The sequence below is a fragment of the Drosophila pseudoobscura genome, chromosome 4, assembly GCF_009870125.1.
Source record: "Drosophila pseudoobscura strain MV-25-SWS-2005 chromosome 4, UCI_Dpse_MV25, whole genome shotgun sequence".
Lineage (NCBI taxonomy): Eukaryota > Metazoa > Arthropoda > Insecta > Diptera > Drosophilidae > Drosophila > Drosophila pseudoobscura.
In genome coordinates, this window is record NC_046681.1 from 10,432,071 (window position 1) to 10,453,484 (window position 21,414).

General features: G+C 44.0%; 3 protein-coding genes across 3 annotated transcripts in view; 2 read left to right on the forward strand and 1 right to left on the reverse strand.

The window, feature by feature from the left end:
* The first annotated feature begins 239 nt into the window (after positions 1–239).
* Nxf3 (Nuclear export factor 3) lies at positions 240–3,037 on the forward strand. The gene is made up of 2 exons (XM_002132396.3): positions 240–2,349; positions 2,425–3,037. The coding sequence occupies exon 1, from the start codon at positions 345–347 to the stop codon at positions 2,172–2,174; it is 1,830 nt and encodes a 609-aa protein (XP_002132432.3). The 5' UTR covers positions 240–344; the 3' UTR covers positions 2,175–2,349; positions 2,425–3,037.
* LOC6903558 (testis-expressed protein 2-like) lies at positions 3,020–6,315 on the forward strand. The gene is made up of 7 exons (XM_002132395.3): positions 3,020–4,050; positions 4,116–4,614; positions 4,685–4,909; positions 4,977–5,048; positions 5,130–5,318; positions 5,384–5,772; positions 5,853–6,315. The coding sequence occupies exons 1-7, from the start codon at positions 3,065–3,067 to the stop codon at positions 6,256–6,258; spliced, it is 2,766 nt and encodes a 921-aa protein (XP_002132431.2). The 5' UTR covers positions 3,020–3,064; the 3' UTR covers positions 6,259–6,315.
* A 508-nt stretch (positions 6,316–6,823) lies between these two features.
* Positions 6,824–21,414, reverse strand: part of Dus1 (Dihydrouridine synthase 1) — a 29,260-nt gene continuing 14,669 nt past the window's right edge. Inside the window, exons 2-5 of the mRNA XM_015180059.2 lie at positions 8,289–8,728; positions 7,787–8,231; positions 7,555–7,720; positions 6,824–7,497 (exon numbers count right to left, since the gene is read on the reverse strand). Coding sequence (XP_015035545.2) covers positions 7,006–7,497; positions 7,555–7,720; positions 7,787–8,231; positions 8,289–8,709 — 1,524 coding nt within the window. The 5' untranslated portion in view covers positions 8,710–8,728 and the 3' untranslated portion in view covers positions 6,824–7,005. The remainder of the gene's footprint in view (positions 7,498–7,554; positions 7,721–7,786; positions 8,232–8,288; positions 8,729–21,414) is intronic.

Genomic DNA, 21,414 nt, shown 5'->3' on the forward strand with positions numbered 1-21,414 from the left:
ACGGTTTGCACTATGCCTTCGTCTAATAATCTTGAAATCAATGTTTTGACTTTCTATGGGCGAAATCAGATTGCTCTGCCAGCAGACCAATTAAAATACAAACTACAGCATATATTTCCCTCGCTCACAATGCCTGCTTCCGCCCTATCTGGTTTTTAAATTTGAAACTATAACTACATTGGGTTCGTTCGCCATATTGTTAAGTGTGACCATGCATTAGAAGCCTTCTGACATTTGCCATTGACGTCATTGACTCCATTTTAGTGTTCACACACATATAGCTTTTTTTTGTCGACGCTAATTTGACTGTGCAATTAACGTTTTTTGATTTAATAAAACAAACGATGAAGATCCCAACCAGTGAAAAAATAAATGAATCAGCCGATCGCCTTGGGGTGCAAATGAAAGCACAACTGTATACCGGCCTGAGCCACATAAAGAAAAACTTTCAAGACAAGAAAATGTTGAACGCGTACACAGAAGCTCTGATGGCCGTCTCTTCACACGTGACTGCTTCACTCCTCCTTGAAAAGCTAGATCGCATTAGCAGTCAATACCGGACGACTAGCAAAGCCATCGTGAGATGGACCACGGTGGAAATGTCAGGATGTGGGAACGTCGCTGACGCGTACATTTTCGTGTCCCTCAAATACCTGGTAACGCCCGAGACGCTCGAACTGTTCAATTACAAGCGCAATGGCTCACTCGGATCCTTTTCGTTGGACAACCTTTTGACTGCCAATCGATTGAAGCGGCTGCAGACAAAATTGAGTGTGATTTTTAGCTGCCAGAGCATTCAGATACGCGTGATTGAGGGCATACCCGAGCACACGCTGAATGCTGTAATTACTTCAGAATTCGAGGCGGCTGCCACAGATGCTTTGCATTCCTCCTACGACGACGCCACTCTCACTCTCAACCTCTCGCGTTTTCACGCCAAGCCGGAACTGAGCCCTCACTTTTGCCCCTTATACGTGGACAAGTTTTTGGAGGGCGTTCTGCGCTTAATATCCAAAGAAACGCCCCAGGTGTCTAAGATCGTTCTCAGAGACAACTACTTGTGCTCGCTGAAGGCATTTAGTGTGATTCCTAATGGATTGTTAGCCGGCTTGGATTGCCTGGATATAAGCTCGAACAAAATTGGCGATCTACGCGAACTACAGTATCTGACCAATCTGAATTTGAAGAATCTAATCCTACAGGGCAATGGGGTGGCTAATCCAAAAAATGACATTCTAGCCATTCTTCCCCAACTCCAGAACGTGGAGAGATGTCGCCAATCGCAGAACAAGGAGAACGTTTCTATGGGTCGGCCAAAATTGAAGCTGTTCGATGGTACAGTACCCGTAAACTTCGTCAATAACATCATCCATAATTTCTACCAGTTATTCGATCATCCCGATCAACGCTCCCAGCTGGAGCAATGCTACCACGAGTTGGCCACGTTCTCCTTGAGTGTGACGGAGGCGATGAAGCAGGTCTCTGCCTACAGGCTCTACAATCGCAATTACACGAGCCCACAATCTGCTTTTGCCCGCTCGGCAAAGCTGCAGGTTGGTCGTAAGGCTGTGGTCCATGCTCTGGGTCGCTTGCCCAAGATGGAAACCTATCTCCCAGGACTCAACGTAGATATACAGATGTCCACTTCTCACGTGCGCATTTTCACCATTACTGGCCGCTTTACGGAATACAGCTCCACTGGCCAAGATCTGCGTAACTTCCAGCGCAACTTTGTATTGGAGCGGCAAGAATCACCAACCATCTGGTTGATAAAAAACGATATGCTCTGCATAATTCCAGCCATTGAGAATAAGTGTATTAATCGGTACAAGGCTTTGAACGAGTCCCATGGGCACTCTGGGCTGGAGCAAATTAACATCAATACGGCAACGTCACCACGAATATCAAAAATTCGCGAAAGCTTGGGCGGAAATACACTACTCAAGGAAATAAATGCAGTGTCTCCAATCATTCGGAGCACGCCTGCAGAACTAAAGGATATGCATCGTTTAAATGGGCCTGGTGCAAGTTTATATTCAAATGGTCAGGACTTCATATCCGAGCACCTACAACAAGATGTCCTGATACCAGATAAAAATGATGATAACTTGACCGATGATTCCGATGATTCCGATAAGCTCGTCATCAAAATAGAAAAAGAGTTTGATCTATAACATAGTTCAGAATCCTAATTAATTACTTAAACACTTCTCAAATACACTGACACACACAACCACATAATTATAGAAAAGAAAAAAGGAGTCCGTAGTCCTTATATTACTTCCCTAAAAAACCTACAAACACAACTCGAAGACCTTCACCCGCATCAAGCGACGGAATCTGCAGTTCGTGAGTAGAAATTAATTCTCTTGAATTTTTCATGCCAAAGCTATTTCCCATCTAATCCCATATGTATTTCTGCAGATCCAACATTCATCTTCAATCAACGAGAGTGGCACACCGACGATGCTGCAACTGGATATTGGAGGTCTAGTCACTTCCTGCAGGACACATCGCCGCCGTCTTCCATCGTGATCACCTCGGCAGACTTTAGCAATCTCAACTTTCTTCAATCCACAATCAGCCAATCCAATCAGAAGCTGAGCCTCACTACCACTCCGATCAACCAGACGGACAACGGCATAAACAGGGGCGCAAGGTCCTGGAATCGCTGACATTGCGTGAGGTGGATCGCATTCTGATGAACAGCACGGAGAGCATACCCAAATCCCCTGGACGCAGATCGCACCATGCTGATGTCTATGCGCCCACCCTGTCCATGTTCATCCGGTGGTCTTTTCACCTGCACGCTCATGCTGCAATCCGGGTCTGAATCCCTGCCGGTCGATGATCCAAACTTGATTATATAATAGAGAGATAACTTTTGCACTGCTTTCACCTAGATGCCATCAAAGTAAACCATTTAAAAAATAAAATACAAACATTTCAAATTTTTTAATTGAAATTTGATGCCGCCGGCATCAGCAGTTGAGTCGGATTCGGAGGCTCGGCGGTGGCCCACATCCACAAGTCCAACGAGAAGGCCAATCATCAGGCGGCAGCCATGAACAGGAAGAACATCAGCCCCAGTCCCAGTGCGCCGTCCTGTTCGTTTCGTAGCGGCTTTCTGCGAAGACGCAACGTGCTCGATGCGGACAGTGAGCCATCGACCAGCCAGCAGGCAGCAGAGGCCAGGCAGAATGCCTCCACCTCCTCCATGGAGATTACCATTGCCAGTGGCAAGGCAAAGCACCGGGGCAAGGCCCGCAAGGATATGGAGATTGAGGCTAGAGTTGAGGTGCTCGAGGACATGATACCCATGTCGATCAACCGAGCAGGTTTGCCGGTCGTGCGGCCAGATTTGGAGCAGGCGCCTACGGATGATAGGAATGGCGGGAGGAAGGGAGATGGGGTCGATACACGCGTGTCCTTTGATGAAAGGCCTCCCGATAGGCCACAATCCAAGTCGCGGTTCAGCTTATTTTCCAGAGGAAGCTCTATCAGCTTAACTGGATGGCGTAGTCATCGCGGAACGGTGTCATCCATTGCCACGCCCATAGCGCTGGGGGCCTCCATGGTGGTGCTGATGATCCTGCCGATGCAGGACTTCCTACGCGGTGTCTTCGCCACAATGCTGTTCAAGGCTCTAATGGACTCCTGCGGCAAACACCTGCGCTGGGTCTTTGATCATTTCATGTTCTCCGCCCATCCGGAAAGGGGTGTCTTCGGGATACCGAACTACGAGGACATGCCCATCTGTGAGATCCCATCGTCGGCGGATCAAAGGACGATTGTGACATACTCGGGCTGGATGAACGAGATAGACAGCTACGATCCGCACACCTTCTCCTTCCACCTGACACGATCAATCTATGTGCGACTGGATGGCTGCATCCTGAATATGTCCGGCACCCAAGCGAGGATACCGAAGCGTTGCATGTGGAACGAGCAGCCCATCGATACCAAGAAGGTCCTTTTCACCGATCATCGCTCCTATGATCTGAGGGACTGTCGCGTTGAGCTACTGCCCGAAGGCCTGGCCAAGAAGCGGTGAACATTTGCTCCTTGAGAAGGACCTCTCTTCAACACTCATATTTAATTGTCTTCTTTTGCAGCTACTTCAATCGCAAGTATCCCATCCAGCTGACCATCCAGAACGCCTGTAAGTCACCCTCGGCTAGTCTGTCAACTGAATCTCTGTTGATCTCAACGCTCAGGCTGGAGTCCAAGGAGGCCCGAACATCACTAAGCCTTGCCGAGGGCTCCACGCCAGCCGCTGAGGATCAGGATAAACAGAATCTTGCCGCAGACATGAGACGCATTCAATCGAACTCGAACTCGAACTCTGAACAATCTCGGAACAATGTCTATGCGGACGTGGAGCTGAACGACATCTCGGTGCCCTGTGGCGATGAGGTTCGCCTGTTGCTCTTCACGCGATGTGACCGGGAGAAGGAGGACTGGTATCGCCGCTTCATCGCCGCCAGCAAGGGGCGTGTCCATGAGCAGGAGCTTCAGGTGCCGATGGCACGTTTTGTGGAGGACACTGACCTGCAGATGGCCGCCGCCAGGCAGGCAGCAGCCCGCATGGACGACGCCATGGGTGGACTCAAGGTGAGCAGGTGCTTTCGTGTTTTATCTCGACCCCGGTCGTTAATATACGAGTACCTTGCACTTACCATAGGCGGTCCCGAAGGATAATCAGATGGATAATCGGAGCTTGGGCGAGGTATCGTTTGCCACCACTGTGACTGAAGGTCAGCAGACGCCCGATTTAGAGATCGAAGAGATAACCTTGGATGATTTACTTACCGAGGCGCCAAAGGAGGAGACATTCGAGGGAATGATCATGAGTTCCGATGTGTCTAGGAATCCTCCAGATTATGTCCGTTTCATGTCCGTCTACCAGGTGTGGCTCCTTTTCTCCCTCCGATTTTTCACTTGTAGTTTTCTATTTTTCTCTTCGATCCATGTAGAAAGCTTGCCGACAGTCCCAGATCCCAGTTACCAAAGTATCCCGCCTCGAGAACGGCTCAGAGAAAAAGAAAGTATGTTTGTTGGTTTGATTTTCTGCCTATTTGACATTTTAATGTGCGAAAGACCAAATAATAAGCAACATTCCTACATAGAATCGGCGCGCCAAGCGCCAAGAACATGAATTATGGAAGGGCGTTAACCATTCCCTGTTTCTGGGCCCCTCCGGCAGCGTAGTCTGGGCCAATGTCCTGATGGGGCGGTGCCTCTTCAGCATGCTGCATGACGCGATACTCCAAGAAAGGATCAAGGAATTTCTGCAGAAGAAGCTCAACTCCGTTAAGGTAAGTGGAAAAAAGTCAAAGAATCATTTGTAGAGACCTTTTTATGGCTGTGATTGGTCCCACAGTTGCCCAGCTACATGGAGGAGGTGATCATAACGAACATCTATATGGGCGGATCGCCCGTGCTGTGCCATCGAGTCTCCCAGCCTATGCTGGACGAGCGCGGTGTGTGGGTGGATGCGGACCTCACCTACGAGGGACTGGCTCACATTACGGTGACCACCAAGCTCAATTTGCGGCGAATCCGAGCCAAGGCCAAGGCCACGCCATTGCAAGCCGAAAGCGTTCCCAGCGCATCGGCCCAGCGAGATCTACCTCAGTATATGGGGGACGATGACACACCGATGGACAGCACGACCGCCATCTACGACAGCGATGGCGGGAGTAGTGGCTCCTCCGACGAAGTTGACAGCCCACCGACGGGCGCCACAACTGAGAATGCGTCCAGGACTGAGTAAGTTCCCCTCTTCCATGCTGGATTCCTGCTGAATTCCCGCTGAATTCCCGCTGATATCCTCTCTGCGATTGTTTCAGCTCCCAAAACACGCCGAGGAAAACACAAAGCATCTTCAAGATGGTCCAACGGAAAGCCGGATCAAAACTATCCCGATATGTCAATGAGCTGCCGTACGTGCAGCGACGCATAGAGAGAATGAATGCAAACATCACGCTGCGCGTTGATCTCAATGGCATGGTGGCTCGTGGGACAATCAACATACCGCCCCCGCCGTCCGATCGGGTGTGGTTGTGCTTCCGGGGGCCACCACGATTGTGGATATCCACGAAGCCTCAAGTGGGCGACAAGTCCGTCGACTGGACATTTGTTACCAACGTCATTGAGAGCAAGCTGTGCGAGACTGTCAACAAGTTTTTAGTCTACCCGAATATGGTGGATGTTACCATACCCCTCCTGGCCAAACCCAGCTACGAGGACGAGTAGCCCAACTAAATGTCTAAACGCATATTATCATTTGACACAAAGTGTGTGCACATTCAGAATCTCCCACGTAAATTTAACCAGCATAATACATGAGAACTTTTTCCATGATGTACATTTAGAGTGAAAAATTTCTTAATTAGGGCTAAGGTTGAGTTTGGCCAAGGCCAAACGATTCGCCAACGATTGAAACGCCGATTTCAGCAAAAACTGTGGAAATATTTCGATAAAATTCATTTTAGAATTTTGTACATTGATGTCTTTTAAAAATGGTTTGGAATTCACCCAAAAGCGATTTATACTTTTCTTCTCACAATAAATTCTGAGGTTACCGAAAGCCGAGATTGTCCCATTTTTCTGGGTTTTTTTTTTAGATAGTTAAATATCTAAGAAAGGCTTTGTGGAAGAACTTTCTTCATCTTTCTTGTATAAACAGCTGAAAAAACTGAAAAAATTAACCTCTTTTTGGATTTTAACAGCTTTTAACATCAAAATACAAATTAATAATGAACTTATATTTCAGTTATTCAAATTAGTTAATAAATGTAGAAAATAATATCGGAACAGAGTGATTTGAAACTTTTAATTTATTGGCCTTGGCGGACCCGTCCATGAAAATGCTTTTGCATTGTAAGTAACAATTAAAGTTCGATATTTAACACACAAAAATATCTACATTCTTTTATAAGTCGACATAGGAACAATTAGAATAGTCATTTCCTGCACAAATTCACTTAAACCGAACGAACATCAGGGAACATTCCCTGCCACGACAGGCGGCACAGGATCACAAACCAGATTCTCAGTGCGGACGCCGGAATCGTTGTTCTCCTCTATTTGGGAATGTTCCTGGTACTTTTTGGCCTTGGCTCGTCTCGATTTGATTAGTATACCATGGCCGCGACAGTCGCAGTCCTCGCCATAGCACTTGTCCTTGCAGCACACGCGGCATAGATTGAATTCACACTTTGATCCCTGCGGATTGGCGCATACTGTGCAGTATTGCAGTCGCCGTTCATGTCGTTGGTGGACCTGGTCCTCGGTTTTATTGGGTCGCCGCTGGCGTCTCCGCAGCTTCTTCATGCGTTTCCGGGAGATTTCATTGCCATCTTTGTCAAAGTATTGACGCTTTGTGCGATTCGGATCAATGGCTGCCAGCTCTTTTTCGGCAATTTTCTGACGATGGGATTCGGGGGAGGCGCGTATGTACGGCTGGCAGAGCCAGGGTGAAAGCTCGAGCTTCTATCAAGGTAAAAACGTATGAAATTTATAGATTTTTCTTTAACTTTTTTAACTTACATCTGTACTAATGGTGGCATCCATTTCCTCCGGTACATACTCTACTTCCTTCTTATGATAGGGCTCATATTTGGCCTGGACCTTGTCCACAACCGCTTGGAACTGCACTAACTGGTTCGAAGTGGCCAGCGTGTCCCTAAGCTCTGAATTCTGTCGTATGTTCATGCTATAAACAGTCAGGAAAGTTCTCTTTAAAGGGCCACAAAATAGACATTTATCTGTGTAATCTCACATGTGATGGAAGAGCTTGAAGAGGTGTCCTCTGATATAAGAGCTGGGACAGGGATACAGATCCACAAATTCTAAGTACTCTTTGGCCACTTGCCAGACGGGCGGTGCTAGGCCTTGAAAGATGGCCGGATTATGTAGATTACCCTCGGCAGTCATCACACCATCCACGCCCGTCTCGTCCAGACACCGGTGGACATCCTCCAGTCCCAGTATATTGCCATTGGCGAACATCGGTATTTTCAGGTGCTGTCGCACTTCCTGTATGTAACTCCAATCGGCCACACCTGTCAGGGGTCCCTTCTGCTCTCTGGTCCGGCCATGAACGGTGAGGAGCTGACAGCCGGCAGCCTCCAGCATTTTGGCATATCGTAAGGTTTTCTCTCGATCCTCGAAGATGCGGATTTTGCAGGTTACCGGAACGGATAGCTTCTCGTGCAGCGTCCTGACTAAGAGAGAGAAATGAATTCATTATAATATAAAACCTTTAAGTTAATTCCACTCACCAATATCCGTCAGCAGCTCCCATTCGTCCTGCAGAAATGAGCCATAGTGTCCCCTCTTGGCGATTGCCTGTGGACACCCCAGATTTATGTCCACAGCATCGCAATGATCCTGCGCCAACAGCGCAGCATCCAGTATCTGTTGAGCATCATTCCCGCAAAACTGAATGATCAGCGGCCTATCCTCTGGACACGTTTGCAGTGCATCCTTGCGATACTTGGGATCGTGGGCGAACAAATTGGCATGGTACATGGGCGAGTAGCAGAGTTCGGCTCCATAGCGACGGCAGAGCATGCGCCAGGCCAGCTCGCTTTGGTCCACCATGGGCGCCACCACATACCGCGGGGATCCCAGAGTACGGCGATAGAAGTCATACCCCAACAGTTTGGTATTCTCTGTCTCGCCTCCCTCATCGTTGACCATCGTTTAATAAAGTTGTAAACTCTAAGAAATATAGAAGGAAATATCTTGCTGTTGAGTAAATTTATATACTTATTTATTTGAGCTTTAAGATTTGAATAAGTATTCACTAGGAAATTATTAGGCACTACAACTACGATCGCAGAGATTTCATCGTAAAAAGTATCGAATCGTGGCAATTTATGTCGATATTTGCACGAATGTGTCCGTTACTTTACAGTACATATGCACCGAATACATAGCCACTCATTATTCAATTGAAAACGAATGAGTAATGAAAGAATATTAATTATTATGATTGACCCTTTCCTTAGGCATTGACTCTCAAGTGTTTTGCCCCTCGACTTACTCATCTGGCAAATTAGTTGACAAATGTCCGCAATGCTGGTGAAAATTGTGGCTCATTTTTTAAACCCCTTGGGCTTAAGGGCTGGGGGGAGTTGGTTCCATCACCACAAAGGTGTTTTGTGGCAACTAATTAGGGACACATTAGCCAGAACTGGGTGCGGCCGAGCGTAGGGCTGGGGTTGAGCCACGCACAGGTGGACAAAGTGCAAAAGCTAAACAAATTTACATTGAGCTGTTGACAAAAAAACAAAGGAGGAACACACGTGGTAGGTGGAGAAAGCTGCACTGGGGGAAAATATTCAAAGCAGACCAACAAAATGTCATCGGATACTGTCCTAAAATGCCAATATGATTATAGCAAAGAATCTATAGAGGATCCCTCGATTGGTTGGGCTGTACTTTTACCCTGGATTCGGAGGCTAACAATCTTCGACAAGGTCCCAATAAAACTCTATAAATGGAAATATCAGGAAGATCAAAGGCTGCACCTATTCCATTTGTTGGATATTTTGTATCAATCGAGAGCATATATTATTTTCAAAACTGATTTCTCAGTGTAGCAGTATGGGATTGCCTTTGATAGTGCAGTATTGGGGGCATTGGGTATTGGGTATTTTCAAAGTTGGAGTCTAACGTTTCACTTTCATTGCAAGTGCACTTCCAATTGCAGTTACTTGTTGGCTTTTGTTCCAATTAACTGGGTGCATCGCCGCCGCCTCCTCTATTTGCTAGCTTACTTGCATATTTTCTTTTCATTTTCATTTTCACTTTTCTTCAACCGTTTTTCGTTTACGTTTTCGCTTTCGTTTTTGGGGCTTGGCCCAGTCACAGAAGCGTGAAAATTGCGCTTCGAGTCAATGCACAGCAGCAGCAAAAAGTGTGGCAGTGGCTGTGGCAGTGGCAACAACAACAGAAACTAAGTACTTCTCGTAACATAGTATAACAAAAGGCCTTACTAATTGAGTTATTCGAGTTGTGCATGCACTTCAAAATCTTCTTAGCAGCTTAACGAAATTTTCAACTTGGGGATCGCACTGTTAGAGCAACAAAGTTAAATGGCTTAAAAGTACAGTCTGGCAAGGGGCTATAAGGTGGCTTTGGGTGGGTACAATCGATCTCTTGTGATGAAATGTTGACCATTGTTGGAAAAGGCTATTACCTCAAATAAGATTTATCAATGAAATATCTGTTATTAAATAAGAACGAAAGTTATCGCAATTAGTCAATTGTCGACTGCAGCAATATCGAACTTCAAGGCGAGCTATCGATTATTTTATCGAGCTCTATTATGGAAGCTTTTATCAAGCTAATATCGGGTTTGGTTATCATTATCGACAATCGTTCTTTTGTACTAAAGACGAGATAAGTTATAGTTTGAGTATGAGTTTAGTTCTGAAATTAAGTTTGTTTTGGTATAAATATACCCTGTCGAATGCTTATGAAACGCACTGTAGATGCATATCTTACACAGGTAGATGCTGCCAAATGCCCATCCCAATGATGCCTGCCCTCAGCCTGCTGCTTGCACAATAACTTGCATAACTTTGCTCAATTGAAAATTTACTTTTGCTCCGCTTAACCCACACACACACACACATACACGCACACAGCAGTCACTAAGACGAAGAAAAGTTTTTCCATCGAAAGTTTACTGACCGGAAATGGCATGCAATTTTATCAATGGCGAAAGGCAGATATCCGTACGCCTCTTTTCCCTTTTCCCTTTTCCTTCTTCCTTATACTTTTTCTGTCTGCTATTTTTGGCCTTCTGTGTCTTGCTCTTCTCCTCTCTTCTTTCTCCTACGTTCCTGTTGCACACCCCTGGGGGGGGACAGGGGGCATGGGTCAGGGGTTACAAAGTTTTTTCCTGCTGACAATGCACGCCATTTTGAAGCCCCCTCCCCCCACCCGATTGTCTGCGAGTAATTAAAGTTTAAATGTACAGCCAAAAACTTTGGAAAATTGCATAAGAACTGAAAATACTACAACAAAAAAATAGTAACGAGCAAAGTAGGCGTGGCGCATTGGCTGGCAGCAGTTGGCTTTGTCATAATTATGGCCAAATTACCCAAAAATGAGATGTCAGGGGCCGGTCGGGGCCCTTTTGGGGGGGGGGGGGGGCCAGCAGCAGGCTTTGGGCATTTTGCAATTAAGAACTTTTCGCAGAATATACAAGACTGTTACAGTCTGCAACTAGGAAACAAGTCTGGTAATGTTCGCAAATTGTACGAAAAAGTGATTTACAAGTTGTAAAAAAAGTTTCCGTACCGCTTTTATTATTTTGCACAACATTTGTGGAGCATAGTAGTAGTAGGGCCTACATTTAGTGCAAAAGGAACAACAATTCCACAAAATATTGAACTTTAACCATTTATTATTCGAAGATCGTTATGAATAACGTGTAACTTATACGTTTATAAATGGAACATATTGGGTTTACTTTCATTTAATTTAATGAATTTTTAAAGCCTTTGCTTGAACTTCTCCAAATACTCCTCAATAACCATTTTTGTACGATTTAAAGCACTTCCAAACTGCATAAATCATGTCCTAATTGATGAAAAATACTATTCCACTCGCATTGGTTTGTGGTTTGACATTACAAGTGCATCAACGTCAACTTTAGGTTCTTAGCAGGCCCACACCGCACAGTTCTCATCCCTTGAAGACTTTTGACAACCTACCAGACTCATGCTCTAATTAACCACCAGCAAAACTGACTTGTCTTGGAAGTGGTTCCATGTAAGGGTGTGGTGGCTCTTAGAAGTCATTATTTGGAGACCCTGGAGTACCATTTGGAGTCGTATGCTCTACAGATACCAGTCCAGACTGGAATCCTGCATACCCTTTGCTCTCTAGTCAGTTATAAATTATTCTACGTTTTCTATTTTGCAGAATGTAAAATTGAAATTACGATCTAGCGATGGTTTTGTTTTATTTTTCGGATAATTAGATTAACTATAGTCGAGTCTACCCTGATTTTGCAGTATAAAATTCTGCAATTTCGCGGCATATGTATCCCTCTGACTGACAGAAACTTTCGCCCTAACAAAGTGAATTCATTTAATGCCGCAATCTCTCAGACACACTCAAATGGTCAACCGCAGAACGACCAAAAGAGCTATGCAACATTTTGCAATGCACTTGGCCGGGTCTGAACGGGTAATTAGGAGACCGCAGACAATTCCATTCGGGTAGTACGTTGTTGCTCGCATTTTCTGGAGCTGACGGTAGCAGAAAATTGAATCAGTATCCCGGACACTGCCAATCGCCTTTCAATGCTTTCGATTTCTGGGCAAGGCCATCGAGATGGCGAAGGAGAAGGAGCTGCGAGCCACCGGCCAAAGATAATTAATAATTTCCGCACCAATTAAGGCGGACCAAGCGCCAAAGCCAAAGCAATCTTGGCTTTCTCTGCATTTAGCAGAAATGCAATACCGAAGGGGGTGGGCGGGGGGTGGGTTGGGCTTGCAGCAGTGAAGCATGGGATGAAGCCACACCCACCCAACCGCACATTGCATGTGGCGGGAATGGCAATTGCTTTGGCTCATGGCCATCGCCATCAGCTCCTCCTGCACTGCTCCTCTCTGGCCCATCATCTGGCTCCCATCAACCGCAAGGGGAATTTCCAATTTCCAGAATGGCTCCTCCATGGCCTATACGGAAGGGGGTAGGCTAGTGTTATATTTATTTAATGTTAACCTTCCATCGCATTGGTCAGTCGACATTATGAATTCAAAAGTTAAAAGACATGCAAGGAAAGCGCCACGAACTAGAGGGAATATTTGCTCAAAGAAGAAAGCAGGAAGGGAAACCGTTCCACCAAAATTATAATACGGAATGATGAAATTAAGGGTACTTATTTTTAAAGGCAAAACAGAACAACTGCGGACTTTATGAATGGTAAAGCATCAGTATGAAAAAGTAAGAACAAGTCATTTAGAATAAATAAAAAATAATACAATCGTACATCATTTCTTCATAAAGGATCAATGGGTAGCAGGAAGGACGTGCCTCGTGTACCCCGATTGTACTCAAGTTACCCGGACATGAGGTAGCTAAGCAGCGTATTGCATTTCTTTTGTATCCCCAATGGAGGTGGACCATCTCGCCGAGAAAGGTTACCCTGTAGTTTGGTCTCGAATGGGAAAAGACAACGAGCTGTTCGGTGAACTCGGAACCAGTAAAAACAACTAATTCCAGTGAAGTTTCTAATCCAATTGAAGCATTCACTGAGCCCGCACAAATCAGCCTCGTGATCCCTGAGCCAACAACCAACAACAGCAAAAGAATTAGCCTTAGCCCTGGTTCCTGGGAAAAGTGCAGACGTTGGCAGTTGGCATGCCCCCGACCCACCTTTCCGACCTGCCGTCCCCGCATGCGGAATGTCTGAAAGCCAGCTCCAAAGTGGGGACTCAACCGAAGGAAGCTCAATGAAAAATTGGTAATGCGCAAAAAATGTGAATTAACTTGCTTGCCATTAAACGAGGCGTTAAATCCTTTTCATGGAGCCGAAAAGGGAGGAGAAACGAGCAGAGAGAGGGAAACAGGAGGAGAGCGGCTACCTTGGTGGGGTTGACATTTTTACTCTTTTGAATTTCTGTTTTTCGATACCCTGGCAGGCAGTAAATAAAGGTATTATCGGACTATTTCGTCTACATTTGCTATAAGAAAAACAAGAATTACTTGTAGGTTGAAAAAACCTTGTAAAACCGATTTTAGACCTGAAGTCGAGAACAAAAACTTTTGCTGGTTGATGAACTTAAAGGGTATTCAAACTTCGATCCACTAAAGTTATTTTTCTTGCGTTTTTTTCCTGTGGTTGTGTTTCCCATTGTTCCCTCTCGCACTTCACCCCTTAGTTACGTTCGGCTGTCCCAAGGTATATCAAAAACAAGGTTAGGCAGTGAATAACGGCCTCAAGTTGGCCTCACCCATGATTGGGTGCGTGAAGATCTACCAAAGACAATATAAATAGTAAGATGGGTAGGGTCGATGCATTGTAATTGCTATATGCAGCGAGGTTTTTTGAAGCCTAGCCATCGGGGAGAATGCAACAGCAAAAGGACAGCGAGGTTCGCCACCGAGAATGCAAATACACAGCGTTTGCTCTTCTCGAGACTCTCTTCTGATTTGGGTTTATTTTGTTGTTGTTGGACCAGGACACTTTCTAGGGTCTCATAGAATGGCCCTGCCCCACCTTATAAGCATTTAATATACCTTTTGGTGTCCTCATTCCCCTCCCTCGGCACTCCACTCCACTTCAGCTCTGGCTCCCTTTGCTCTTTCCACTCAAGTGCCGCAATTTACTTAGAAGCTGCTGCCGGCTGCTGTTTTGTGCTCTTCCTTTTCCTCTGCCTGTTGTTGCTGTCTTATTGCCACGGCTTGCTTTACATTTGTTTCGCTGTCGAACGAGCGGAACGACAACCGAAAAGAGACAAAAGAAAGGAGACAAAATTGCTGTAAACGGCGATGCCAGACTCCAAAATATGACCTCATTCCTTTGCACTCACACTCGCACGCACCCGGACAAGGAGGACCCGGACAAGGACCCGAACCCCTCCATCGGAATGACTGCGCCTTGTATTACGCATACAACTGAAAGTTTACAGCATTATAAGGGGAGAACGAGAGGGGAGAAGGGTGACAAGGGAATTGCAGTGTTGAAGTTTTGATACCCCCTAGTCCTTCGGTGCAAGGGTGTATGGGCTAAGGACCTTTTTAAAGAAAGCGATGTAAAGTATATAAAGTATATAAAGTATAAAGTATAAAGTATATAAAGTATATAAAGTCCCATAAACACCCTGATGTCGGAACATAGAAGATCTATGCATAAACTTTTGCAAAATCCATCTATTCCCTCCGAAAAGTAAGAAACAGTTATGTAATCCGCATTCTTAAAGATATGGAACATTATTGTAACCAGAAAAGAGGAAAGAATTATATAATATTATATTTACATATATCTCTGTATCATTTGGGAGTCCATAGTTTTAAATAATAATCTTCCTATCTACCAACAATTATTCTAAACGGATAATTATGAATGTCTTAAAAGGAGAGTATTGAGTGACAACATTCCGCTTTTTGAATTCCCATAAAAAACTTTTCTAGAAATAAATTTAGAATAGGTGGGTATTTAAAAGTTGGATATGGACTTGTTGTTTACTAGTTTTCCAGCCGGCGCAATGAAATTTCAAGTGGTCAAGGATGGTAGCATTGGGGAGGTATATATGTGTACATTGGAGGGAGATCCCCGTGGCCTGGGAACACTGCTAGCTTGTGGTCTATTAAAGCGCAGGCTTGGCTAAAAACCACTCCCCATGGCGTGATGGCAATCAAATTGAAAAATAAAATACAATTCTTTGCGTGCAACCACTGGAAAAGAGCAACAAAAACTAAAACGACACAAAAATGGCAGAAAAGACTCGTAGAAGAATAGCAGAAATGAAAGAAAAAGTGGACCCAGAGCTGACCGCTTTTATTGCGTGCATTGCATGCATCGCCATTTGACGTGCGAATTGCGATTAACCCCACCATTCAAGGGGATTTCTTTCGTGTTTGGCCTAGACTCTAAATGGGTATTGGTATTGGTGTTGGGGCTGATGAAAGCCCTCAGGGAATTGATCTGGCCATAGAATAGTCGTGCAATTGGATTTGGTATTGAAACAAAAGGCGAGGCAAAACGAGTACTGCTATCTGTTTCAATTCAGTTTTAGCTAATTGTTTTTTGTTTGTTTTGGAGATGGTAGAAACCCTTTAGCATTTAATAGCAAAATTCAGGTACGGCTTTCGTTTGTAGGTATTCAATACACATCGTAAATCGCAACGCCTTTGTTCGCTTGCAGTTTTCCGAACAAGTTTCAAGTCTCTTCGATGGTGGCCTTTCCTTCCCACTTGCTGTATCCACTTTTCTACGGCCTTAAGAAGTTTTTCGTTTAGATGAATTTAGAAATTAGTTTTTTAAAAACCATTTGGAGTGTTTTTGGTTGAGGCTCTTCTGCCTCAAGTATAGCTAGTAAATAGTCTTGTTTTCCATATAATTGCCGTCTATTTCTGACAATATGTGTGCCTAAATATAACCAAATTAAATGTCGCATTTATTTATGGGCTTATAGAAATAGTTTTTCAGTTGGTCAAGTGTCCTAAATATCTAAACGAACAGATACATATGGTATATGGTGTTGAGACTTAATTATACATCTATATTCCTACACGTACCCCTCCATTTCATAGAAAGAGACAACAACAAAAACCACTCATACGTATTCCTACCACACACATTCGTCCTTGGGCCTTCACAAATAAAAACTTAATTTTCCCACTTTTTCCACTTAGGCATCCGAAAATGCTTCGTTTTCTCATTCTGTCCACTCGGACTGGGGACTCGGGTCCGAGGAACCAGCCCCTGAAATGGGTTAATGGGTAATGGGTAGGGGGCTTTTAAAGCGTCACTAGATGTTGCCACTTAATCAAAGGCAGCCCCATCGTACGCCCCCCCCCCCCCCCACAACGTTTCTTGACAATTTTTGTGCCCATCTAGTAGTGGGGGTCGTTTGACATTTCTTATGCAAGCCCCTTCCCCTTTCCCCTAGTGCTACTCCGCTCTGCTGGCGTCCTATGTGTACACACATTCCCTTTGCTGACGTAATAAAACCATAATAAAAGGCCAAGGCGCGTAACAGGCCCGCATTGTGCCCCTTTCAAGGACAATGGAACGGCACACAGAAGTGTGGAAGCTTGCCCCAAAAATTGGATGCAAAGAAGTGGCAAGAACAGATGAGAGAGCCAGAACAGAGGAGAAGACAAGTCAGGGAGAAAGACCAACGAAGGAGAGGACAGTAGAGACTGAGGTCTCTCCCTTTGGCGACAATTTGGCATCTTTCGCTGGGGCCCTTCCCCTCCATAGAGACACAATTGAAATGGGGCCAAGTTATGAATGCAGCTCTCATCCATTTGGGAATGACATGAGTGGAAAAATACATATAGAAATCTGTTTTCCAAACTGAATATCTGCTGTCTTTCAATATTGAAATCTTATATTAGAAGAATGAGTTGTTCCTCGTTGGTTCAAGGGATTATAATCGGTTCTGGAAGATTCTAGGAGAACACTTTTATCTTGTAAAACCTTTCCTTGCCATTTTGCGAGTACAATCTACTAAGTTTCTGAAAAGTCTGAGAATGCAGATGCACAAAGGCCCAGCAGGATGCATTTCATTGGAAACCCTCGAGAAGGCAATCTCCTCTAATATTCATCAGCTTCACCGCCGGGCGCAACACAAATTGGTTTATTAATTAATTTCTTGAGCAGGGGCCACAGATTGAAGGTAATTTTAGCATCCTTAACTCCTGCACGCTGTTTACCTCTGCTTTAATGTTGTTTGCACACATTTTGTGATGAAATTTTATTACACACAGCTCATTAGGACTAATGATGCTTGTTGGCCGTCAGCCCTGATTCCAGATCAAGCGACAGAAAAAAGAGAGAGCGAGGGAAAAGCTCAGAAGAAAACTTGAGACGAGCTCTAGGATGGGGATGGGGATGGGGATGGGAATGGGGATGGGGTTGGGTATGGGTATGGACTGCGTATAGACAGCCTTCCAACTGCAGTGACGATAATGAAGGGGCTGTGCCTTTTGGCCTTGTGTGTGTGTGTGCTACGAAGGATGTTCTCTCATGCTTCTTCCGTGTTTTCGGGCTGGCTGTCTGGTGTGTTGCCTTTGCACTTAATTATATTTGTATGCCCAGACGATGAGAACGACAGCGAGCCATGATGAGGGCGGCAACTCGGAGGCCAAATGGCCAAATTGAACGTGAATATTACTGATTGAATTGGAGAGAGCTACTCAGGAGACCCCTCTAGCACTCGAAAGGTTAAAGATTGGATTGGGTTTTCTAAATAACTTACAAATCCAACTTTTTCCCTAGTTTCTAATGGGTTATAGTATGTATGTGTGCACTTTGGCTAGAAGTAATATCACACAAGTTTTGACGAAGTTGTTGTTAGGGGGGAGGGGTACTTAAACGTAGAAACTTGGAGAAACCAAAGAAAAAAGTTTCATTAAGTCGAAAACTTCAAGGCAGTGCAACAGATTCTAGTATAACAACTTTCAGGAACAAAAAAAAACCTACTTGAATGAAGGCTCGAGGGACTAGTTTATTATCCACCTAAGAGAGATGGTAGATGCAGTAAATAGTACGAGTATTAAGATTGGTCATTTATACGCATCAAGGGAGCTATTAGTTCAAAGTTGTTTCACTGTATTCAATAAATAAAGAAATAGCATATATATTTCTTTCTTCAAATCCTTCTATAAGACCCTTGATTAGCGTTTTTTTTTTGTATCTTTCTACAGGGACACATTTATAAAATATGTACAACATATCCGAACATTGTTTCGGAATTATATTGGTAATCATCCGCCAATACATACCGGTAGAGTGATAAACAAGTGGATTGGAGGCCCTTCTTACACGTCTGATCTAAATATTTTAGAGACCGTATGGGGATAGCTTTTATACTAATCTTGTAGACGCTTTTAAGTACGAAATCAAACACAAATTTCCAAAAGAAAATGCATTTTGATCGGCAGTGTATATAAAAGATGATATATGGTGTTATAATGCCATGATTTCTATTCCAAGCTATATTAAAAGAACAATCTCATCTTTCACTCATAAATCACTTAACAATTAAAGTATTTCTTACTTTATTTTAGTCGCAAATTTCTTCAAATTGCAGCAGTAAACATTTCTTCTATATATTGTTTGGATATAGTCTTTAGTAAATCCTCTTCAAAGTGCAGTCACCGTTTGGTTACTCGAAACCTTGTAAAATAATATACTACATAATGGAACTACTCCTATCATGCTCTGCTTTTGTGCTTGGAATCCTTCCATTAAAACTTTCAGCCTGCCCGGCCCCGTCGAAAAGTGTTGCCTACTTACCGGGCGTTGCTCAATTAGTTGCTCCTTTATTTGCCTCGAGTGTCAGCGGGGTCGGTCGTCGTCTGCTGGATTTGGTTTTATTTGTTATGTTGCCACCGTGTTGCATACATACATACATACATCTACCTTATATGTTGCAAAGGGAGAGAGAGAGGGTGGACGAAGAGGACAAACAAGCCAAATGACACGTACCCATAAATCCCCAACGTTTTATTGGGAAAGCGCTAAGCTTTTTGAGCCGCACACACACACACACACACGCAAAGTGCCATTACAGGTGTGCTGCCTCAGTGTACGTGCGTGTCTGTCATTTGTGTGATTTGTTTTGGCGAGGCAAACACACACGGAGACGGCAGGATATAACGACAAAAAGCAAACGGAAAAATACATAAAAAATGCCAACAAAAATTTACTTTGTTAATTTACGCACAAGTATTTGCATAAATCATAAAAACACCGAAAAAACGCTAAACATACAACTGGAAAAATCTACAATAAATACGAATTTCCATAGTCGGAGGAGGGGAGCTATACGATAATATTTTTCTATTATTTTTCAAAGTACTTTGGACTTATTGTTTACTTAAACTTAAATTCAAAACACCCGACCATCCATTTCATTGACAAAAACCACAAAATTGGCCAACGCGCAGCGTGACCAAAGTCTGCGAATGAGTGTCGGACCCCCCGTCAGGCGTGGGGAGCGTGATTCCAAGTGATTCCAACCATAATGACCGCAACGTGGAGCAAATTAGGCAAATGTGTACTCCTCGCAGGGCAGTAATGAAAATGTCAACACGAGCTGGTGGGCTGCATGAATCGGAAAGGACCTAGGACCTCATCAGAGTACCACGTACTTTCAGAGGCTCATGCATAGTTCTCAACCTCCAAGCAGAGACTCCATCATGATCATCATCTACCGCCAGCAGACTCACATCAAGAGACCCCTGGTATCCACTCCACAAAGCTATCCCCATCATGCGGTGCTGCAGCCTTGTTAAATATTTAAAATACCATTGGTGGGCGAGTCACGAAAATCCCCCAATGATGAGCCCCCCCTGGACGACAGGTGCCGGCCAATGATAGTTTTATTTGTAGTTTTGTTTCAGTTTGGTTTTTTATTTCGTATTTTTGCGCTCTATTTTCCTTTGCGCTTCAGAGAGCCACATACAATTCACTTAACTCTTTAAACAGGGGGCCATAAAATACTAGAAAATATATCAAGCAAAAGAGTTAAAAAAAAAGGGAAAAAATAACTTTTTTTTTTTTAAGGTAGTAAAAATAAAAAACAATGAAATGGAAAAGCATTTTCCCATTATTATTTGCAGTTAATTTTATGCAACGCTTTTCTTTTATAGCATTTTTATTTTTTGTTATTTTTTTTCTTTTTTATTGTTTGTTTCCATTTTTGCGGAAATATTTCTAATTGTTTTCTATACTTCTTTGATATTTATAAATATTTTTGCTTTGGTTTTCATTTATTTGTGGACTTTTTTTTGTTGGCTGCACATTTTATCAAAATATATATATATTTCTGTGTGCACAGAAATTTTACAATCAATTTGCTGCCTAAATTAATATAATTATTGTTGTATTTTCTTGCATTTCCATATTCGTTCTCTTATGCCAGCAATTTTCCAGTCTCATTCACTTAATTTGTCCATCATTTTCTTTATATTATAGCGACATTCTTTGTTTTAGATAGAGTTACATGCAAAGAACCGAGCCCATACATCGGTTCAAGGGCCTACTGCCATCTGGGAAAGTCATTAACTAAATTGAAAAGCATATTAAAAGCTGGCCCGCGGCGGCGGAGGGGGAGGCCGGTGGACCCCACCTGGTTGGAACAGCAATACAATGGGCACCCAACCAAAGACGTAGGGGAAAACCAGGATGAGAGTTCGTTGAACCAGAACCAAAAAGGAAAAATGGAAGAAAGAACTAAAAAAATGTCATTGCATGGCAGCCCAGAGACAATGCAAATAGTTGGGGAAAGGGAATCAGGAGTTTGGGGAAGGGAATCCAGAGTTAGAGGAAAGGAATACCGAAACTCCGAGGAAAGGAAAGTCAAGCCAACAATGGGGCAGAACCCCATCGAAACATGTATAGCGCCCAAATACCACCCATTGCTAATGACAACAACCGAAGAAATCAGTGGGCGGAGTGGGAGTGGGAGTGGCAGTGGGCGCTGCCAGTGGGCATGTACGTGTACAAGCAAAACCTGTCTGAACCGACTAGACATCGCACCCAATTTCAGCCAAATCAATCATAATTCGTTTGCATAGAAGGCGGAGATATCAGACGACACACCACACCCACTCAAAAAGGAAACCTGAGAAATTAGCCAAACTTTTGGAATACACTAGGAGAAAATTGCCATGAATTTCTTACAAATAAATATAAATTTAACA